The 8,227-nt window shown below is 45.4% G+C and overlaps 2 protein-coding genes across 2 annotated transcripts in view; one reads left to right on the top strand and one right to left on the bottom strand.

Annotated features, from left to right (window-relative positions):
- The window catches only part of T265_10534 (hypothetical protein), a gene marked incomplete at both ends in the record, with an annotated part of 70,166 nt that overhangs the window by 29,566 nt on the left and 32,373 nt on the right, over nucleotides 1-8,227 (bottom strand). The window contains one exon of the mRNA XM_009176930.1: nucleotides 6,512-6,708. Within this exon, the coding sequence (XP_009175194.1) occupies nucleotides 6,512-6,708 (197 nt within the window). The remainder of the gene's footprint in view (nucleotides 1-6,511; nucleotides 6,709-8,227) is intronic.
- The window catches only part of T265_10535 (hypothetical protein), a gene marked incomplete at both ends in the record, with an annotated part of 61,428 nt that overhangs the window by 19,037 nt on the left and 34,164 nt on the right, over nucleotides 1-8,227 (top strand). The window contains one exon of the mRNA XM_009176931.1: nucleotides 7,661-7,810. Within this exon, the coding sequence (XP_009175195.1) occupies nucleotides 7,661-7,810 (150 nt within the window). The remainder of the gene's footprint in view (nucleotides 1-7,660; nucleotides 7,811-8,227) is intronic.

Consider the following 8,227-nt stretch of genomic DNA (forward strand, 5'->3'; position numbering starts at 1 on the left):
GTCAGCCTTTTCCCCATGTTTGCCGAATCATCTTACTGGTGTTTTCAAGATACTGTGATCTGAACCATTCAGTAATAGAAGTGGTGGCTGGTATCCTGGAACCTGTCACGTTTAGCGAGAGTTGTCTCTAGTGTTGTCCTCAGTGGCAATGATGATTAGTCTAATAGGTTCTTAGCTGGATATGGGAGATCCGTTCGCCTGCTTGCAGGGATGCGCTTTTTGTGCACCTGAGGATCACGCATACAATGAGCCTTTAAACTAGCAGCTACTCAAAACAAGGCCTGAGTGAATTGCTTCTATGAGGCGGGTCTATACTGGAAACGTAGGCGTGGATACTGAGGACGAATTTTGACTGCTGTCTGGCGACAGACATTTGTACTTCTAATGACTGACGTGATAGACACAAATACCTACATGACTTTTAGTCAGCCAGTCCCTTCATCTCATCACAACTGGGTCTGACGTGATAGACACAAATACCTACATGATTTCATAGAACCCGGTGGTATGACAATGCGGACTTTTAGTCAGCCAGTCCCTTCATCTCATCTTGGACAACTGGGTGAAGGGCGTGTTTGAAGGAATCAGTCACGAGCTAAACACAAGCCCAACGTTTACAAATTAGTGCCGATATGTCGGCCTATGTTTATTGTCGTCAGTCCCATGATCCTTCCGAATGAATTTTGAAACTATTACCACACTTTTGACATTCATTTCCCTTGTCTTTCTTGTATACAAACCCAACTCTGACCCGCAAAATCGAGAACGACGAGAAACCTTGACATACAGCTTCCGTGGTCGGAAACCGGAAAATTTATACTTTTGATATGCCTCAACCTAGGATTATCAGCTAGGATGAGAAAACGAAGAAGTGCGTTTAGATCACATAACTGTGTGACTGACCGTTTTGTGTTATTTTTTGGACATACTTAATAGCGTTGTTCTGATTGGTTGGGTTTGAATTGTCCGGTCGTTAGGATTAGGCGTTTTGTCCGAGGAGTAGCTTTGTTCTTGCTGCGGTGTGATTTCGGCCTTTTTGTTTGTATTTGATTATCACAGAGCTTGGGAACCTCAATTGTTAGACGGAAATTTGTTTGTATATTGTTTTTCTGCAATCCTAATCGATTCGCTCTTCTTGGGTCCTAATTCTGTATCCTGATTGGCTAACCTAATCCTGGTGAGGGCAAGGACTTCTTCCGGTTACAGTCGTCCTCTATTCCGGAGAGATTGCTTAAGCGACATGACAGGAGGTGATATCCTGGGATACGGTCTGCTCCGACAGAGTTAATGAATGTTATACAAAAAATGTTTTCATTGAAAATAGCACGATTCCTCTGAATCCCGTGTGTATGACATTTGTCCTACATTTGTCTTAAGTTGCATGCAGACAGTCGCGGTGTTTCCTCGCATCGAATTGCCATCCTTAAGACGATGATTTTTTACGCATTCTGGTGGATCGCATAGTTTACAAAAAAACAACTCAAAAGGAATACCTGTCAAACATCGAAACATCAACTCATCAGCCTTTGTTCTTGGAATTCCGGACATTTTACCCATCAGTTACGAGTATTTACCCGATTAGAGAATTTCACCAGTCAAAAATGTCTATTTTGCGCTACCATCTGCCTCGTTCTCAATGTGGCAACTGTCGGATCATGCTAATATTACAGATTTGTTGCTTTCTTAACTCGGCACCTCATAGGGGTCACCGTCAATGAGCGCAAAAAGCCCTTTCTGGTGCTACTGACAGTATGGGTGGGTTCGCACACATCTATCGAAGGACACTTGGTAGGTTTGGAAAGGTGTGTCTGTACAACTAAGTTAGGGTGTTAGTTAGGACACCACAATTTCATTTCACCAGACGCCGTTATTTTACTGCAGCATGGTAAAATCCCCGGATGATTTCTGTGAAGGTGGGTTAAATGCACCACAAACAAAAGTCTGTGGTACCCTTTGAGCCGATGTTTTCAGAACGGTGGCTTTTTCAATGCAGTAGTACTATGTCTTACTACTGGGGAGTTGATTTTTGTGGCTTGGAACGATGGTGTTTTTATGAAGGCTTTCCCTCTTCCGGCAACCTTATATGGTGGGGTCGCTGGTTCCATTGCTACTTGTTTCCACAGTTCCTTCATTGTTGGTCTACATTGTTTCTGATCATTTTCGTTGTTGATTTGATGATGAGACGAACACTCGAAGGTCTCTGGAACCCCGGTGTCGGACCTTCCTCAGGTGAAACTTATGACGCGAAATATGCAGACGGAACTGTTCTTATCTCTGAAAGAGCTGGAGGCACAAGCATAACTTGAAAATCTAACCGAGTTTATCCAGTCCTTCGGCGTGTGCTTCGCACCCATAAAGAGCAAGGTCGTGCTATAGGACATACAGTCTTCAAAAATGTCTTAAAAATTCAGTGAGTGACATTCGAACTTGGGGAATGCCGTAATTATATCAGAAGTTGCATTAACTCTTATGTTTGTGTGACAAACGAAGTGAGCCCGGGAATTCCAATGGCCAGAATGCTCTCTACCAATTTGTGCCGTTTGTGAGGTCAAAAAGACATGTCACTGGGTCCCAAAGGACGCGCGTGTCAGACGGACTGCATTGTGCTATGGCTTGGTAACATCGGGTCGTGGATCTGAAACACCTTAAGATATTTGACCAACAATGTCTCGGAATTTTACCCAGACTCGACTGAAATCAGCGAATTCGGAATGACATTGCAGATGGGGAATTAGGATGTTACGGAAAGTTTGGGCGCTGCTGGTGATGTTCTCCTTCCAGCATGGAGTTCACATGACCCTCCTTGCGCTTGTCTGGAGGCACTGGACGGCTAACCGATGTCACTGACCTTCATGCTGTTGGTATCTATCCAGGTTATCTGAGTGTTGGAGATGTGCTCACTCCGGATGTTCGTTCTAGGGTAGTTCTAGATCCTGTCCCATTTTTTTCTTTTGATTATATCTTTTTTCAAATCACTTGTGGTTGTGTGGCAGTGAAAAACCAGTGTTCTCATCTGGTGGTGCTGATAATGATGATGATAACGATTCATCCATCGTCGTATCATTTCCGGAAGTCTTTTTATGTGTGTGTATTACTGTTTGTTCGCTGTCTTTTTTGGTTCTATTTTAATTTTCTTAATTGTAATTTACTTTCATTTTTTTAAATTTTTCACGTGCTTGTTTAACAGTTGTGTGCCGAAATTCGCTCGCTATCGATTCGCTTGCACGGTTAACACGTAGGTCCTCACTAGGGGATCTCATCAAAACGTTTTCGGCCGTCACTTGTGAGCGGCCTGTGCTCCGACATGCTACAACGCAGTATGCATCCTCAGGAAGGGGATAAGAAGAGTATGATAATCTGTTCACCGGCAGTGGTACTGGATCGTATTTCTCGATTACCGGAGTAGACCAATAACATGGAAGTTGAGATTCTGGGGCTGGGTTCGAACCAGTGATATTCCGCTTAGTAATTTCGCCTCTGAGCTACGTCGAATCGGCGACCTAGGCACAGGTCGCTATCTTTATGTAGATTCCCTCCATGAGATCTGTTTTCTACGTTTGGTTTTAATTCATTCAAAAGAAGTCTCTTAGTGGCACGCTCATTTCAGGCTTGCAACATGGTATCTATGTGGTCCAGACGTATATCAAATCAGTGCGAAATATAGTAGATTAGGGGACACCTGGTTACCCATCATACTGCATATCCGTTCGTCCCTTATAGACTTCTAAGAACCTTCGTTAAGCGTTATACAGTCATCGCCCCTTTAATTTGAGTCCTTAAACTCACAGATGACTTTTTTTGGAGAAATATACACGTTAATTTCGGTGTTGCCGGCTCGGAAGTGAACCACTTTTGAGGGGGATCCCAACTCTGGAGGTTTTTCCTTGAGCAGCAGTTTATTTTCAGGTAGACTGTCCCACTGTTGTTGGAAGTCCCCGCCTGGAACATCTGAGACGATGCTTTGACCTTAACGTTTCGCACGTCATATTGCAAAATATTATGCGGATGCACACATTCAATCAGCGTTTGTCTTAATTTAAGTGTACTTGTTTCAAATCTGTAGGGACACTTGAAAATGCCCAAACGAACTATATTAATGAGACCATCGGTTTTTATCGTGAAACTTCAACTTGTTCGAAATAACTCAGTGATTAAGGTGAGAAATTAGTGACTGGCAGATTCGGGGTTCGAACCCAACCTTGTCATCTCGACTACTTCTGTCTAGGCCATCGTGCGAGACGGTTCAGTGGTTAGATCGCGAATTTACTGAAGGTCCATGATTCGAACCAGACCTCTGCCTCTCGACTTCTCCTGTCTAAGCTTGGGCGACCTCGCAGTATCTCAGCCCTCGTGCTTCCTTCTGGTGGCATGGCATTTAGGCACCGAAAGGGTGCTACAGCTGAATGAATATTATTATATTATTACCCCTTTAATTTAATCAACACATTGTGATACTGTTTACTGGTCTACACAACCTCTGCGCGCGAAGGGGCGCGGTTCTGTTGAGAGTGGCAGTTGAGTAGGCCGACTGAACGCTGAGTAGCGTGACAGGAAATCTGCATGATTGATTTTTTCCAGGCTGTTGCACGATTTCGTTGTCAGGCACGGCACATATGAACGCCCATCTCTGAATTACCGCAGCCGTAATCCGGCAACTAACATCTGGATGTCATTTAGAAACTACAAGGCATGCAGGTGTTGCGCAACGGTTTTGAATTCATCGCCATAAAGTGATTTATAAATCTTATGATTGCCCAAAATACGGCCACTGCATCATCTTGAGTTTGTGAGTTTTCGAGTTCCACTGAATTCGTCGTTCAGCTATGACACCTTTGGTGCCCAGCTGCCATACCACCCGAAGGTAGCACGAGGGCTGAGATACTGCCAGGATTTCCAAGCCAAAACAAGGGTATTTGGGATGCGTGGGTTGGGTTCAAACCGCAGACCTCCTGTCAGTAAGTTCGCGGCTAAACCACAGAGCTATGAATTCTTGACACGCATATGAGCTCCAAACCCAGACTGGGTATTCATCAGTCACATGTTTGATAACCAGATAGGCAGGCTTGAGCTTCGGATATCTTAGGATTCCCCATGTCGAGGCGTGTGGGAATTGTCCGTGTTCAAGTGAAAAGCACCGGGAATCCGATGTTTGGAGGTATTGGGTTTTAGAGGTAAAGTCAGAAGTACCTCGAAAAGAGTGTTGAAGTAACCCGAGCAATAAATGGGACTTGGACGCATTGTTTGGTTCGAGCCAATCAATACCAGAGCCAGAAGAAACCATGAATCTAGTTCTTGTGCACGTAGGGTGCCTTAGGGGCAGTATTGGTTGCCGGTCTCGTTCTACAGCACTACTGTGGTTCTGTCTGTTACTTCACCCACTGAATACATTTGGCGACATGTGGGTCAAATGAAAGAATGCTGAACTGTTGTGATCCCACGGTGTGTTTATCGTTAACGGTTTTAAATCCTCGTCTAATGGAATTCATATGTGAGGATTAGCGAGGTCAACTTTAGGGAAAAAGTTTTAGTTTCTCTAACATCTTCAAAGAGGTTGTCTGGCTTCAGGATCATCTCAGTTCGAGCTTTAGGAGTATTTTGAAATCACCACAAATCTGGGGAACTCTGGCGCCTTTCTATAACGCCACGACGGTCAGCTACCATAACGACCTTTATCACAGGAAAAATCGTTCAGCTGTAGCACACTTTCGGTGCCTCACTGCCATGCCACCAGAAGGAAGCACGAGGGCTGGGATACTGCCAGGTTGCCCAAACCTAGACAAGGGAAGTCGAGAGATAGAGATCGGATTCGAACCACAGACCTTCCGATCAGTAAATTCGCCATCTTACGAAGAGACTGGACCTTACCGTGGTGTGACGCTTCCGGCTGCGCACCTCTGGTGATCCAGAGGCTGCTGCGGTGGGATGTGCAGGGGTTGGTATTGTGCTAAGTCACCGGACGGAAGTATCCTTACTTGAGTGGATACCTGTTGATAGTCGCCTCTCTGCGTTCCGTCTGGCAACGTCTGTGAAGGAGTCTCACAAGCGGCAAGTTGATAAATGTCTGTTTATCGTGTCTGCCCACACCCCAACCGACTGTAGCCCTGCTGCGGCGGGCTAAAAGCTCAGAGATTGTAGTGATTGCCTGAGATATGAATGCGCAAGTGAGCAGGCTTAGTGCATCTGAGACTCAATTAGGAGGTCGACATGGACTGGACTCGGTACCTACGGACAATGGGGAACGATTGCTTCAGCTGTGTGCTGATCGCAGGCTGTTTTATGCAGTACGAACTTCCGAAATAGCCGACCACAAACTCAAATCGACCACATTGTCATCAGTTACCGATGGCGTGGGTCCATAACTGACTGCTGGTCGTTTTGGAACATATTTGTGGACTCTGACCACGCGCTCGTCCGGAGTCGCTTCTCCCTACGTTTCCCGGGGTCGCGTAAGGTGCGGACAAATCGCATGGCAACTGAAAGACTGGCAGATCCGGATGTCAGACGAACTTACAAGAATCGTCTTCTAGAGTCTCTTCCAAATGCTCCACCATCAGATGTGAACTCATACTGGGACGAGATTGCCACCTCTTTGCATAGAGCTAGGAATTTCGCCTGTGGCACGACCCAACCAGGTGCACCCAAGCACTGGATATCAGACCGAACGGTGGCATTCGAAGAAATATCCCAACCGGTCCCGAACATAACCCGCTGCGAAGAGTTATCAGACGTCAAGTTAAAGTGAGCGTGCGACTTGTTTACTCAGGTGCTGTCCAGGATGCGACGCTTTCATCACTATCCTTCGTTTTCTACATGAGGATCCTTCGAGTAGCGATTGCGCCTTCACTCGCCTTGTCATTCTATCTCAAATCTCATCAAAGTTGCTAACACACCTTCAAAATTTGGCATCTAATTTGTACGTAAACAAGTTAATCATCTGCTTTCAAGCCCAATGACCGGCACGCGCTAAGATGACCACGCACCAAGCTAGTCCACCAATCTCTTCTAATTTCACCCATTTTGGAGTTTGCTACCGCCTGTTCGGAAGGATTGGAAGGTTACATCCTTCTTCCTGAGATTCCTTTAACCCTTATCTAAATATTGCTAAATCATCAGGGATGTATTTTCTAGGACCAGCATTATTCTCTGTTTCACCAGCCAGAATTCCACTCAGGGAACTAGCCGTTCTACATGCTTGTCATTTGGGCCACATTTGTGTTTGAAATTCATGCGCCGCCTNTTTCACCCATTTTGGAGTTTGTTACCGCCTGTTCGGAAGGATTGGAAGGTTACATCCTTCTTCCTGAGATTCCTTTAACCCTTATCTAAATATTGCTAAATCATCAGGGATGTATTTTCTAGGACCAGCATTATTCTCTGTTTCACCAGCCAGAATTCCACTCAGGGAACTAGCCGTTCTACATGCTTGTAATTTGGGCCACATTTGTGTTTGAAATTCATGCGCCGCCTTACTGGTAATTCACCAATGCACAAGACATTCCGTAACTTGACGAATTCTCTAAAGACAGTCAACGATGTCTTCCCTCTATGGCTATTTTATTAGCTACCCCCTTTAACTCTGAAAAACATCACCCATGACTCCTTTTACTGATCTGGAATATCCGTACATTCATGCACATTCGCACCTCTCCTCACTTTTCAGATGGTCGAACAAGCTGACTTCAAAGTTGGTGTGGAGATCGACGGTGTTACACATCGTGTGTATGTACTCAAACGACCCCATGTAGACGTATTCCTCTCAACTATGGCTAATTTGTACGAGTGTGTCCTTTTCACTGCCAGCCTGGCTAAAGTAAGTAGTGTCCTCTGATTTTTCGTTTTGCATCTAACGTACGGTTCAGATTTTTCAAAATGGCTTTTTTGTTATCCTCAAGCTGTGCGCTTCGAGCCGCCACATCTTGCTTCGACTAGGATAGGGCGATCCACGCGTTGGATTCGATGAGCCATTCATTTCGTTTACGCTAAGTAGTCCTTGTTCTCTAAAGGTGTAAGGAGGGAGGGAGTCACACAACGAAAATGCGGGTCGTCATTGGTCACCGTTTGTTTGTCTAGTCCCATCCAAGTAGTAATCAGTTGGCAACGTTACTGAGTTATCTTCGTTGCGAACCCAAGTACTGACCGCCCCCGGGTCGTCCATACCCGACGCACGGCTTGACGAAGACTGCTCTCTGGCATACGAAACGTGACCTGACCAGTGTAGCTTATGGAG

Source organism: Opisthorchis viverrini (genome assembly GCF_000715545.1).
Source record: "Opisthorchis viverrini unplaced genomic scaffold opera_v5_374, whole genome shotgun sequence".
NCBI classification, from domain to species: Eukaryota; Metazoa; Platyhelminthes; class Trematoda; order Opisthorchiida; family Opisthorchiidae; genus Opisthorchis; species Opisthorchis viverrini.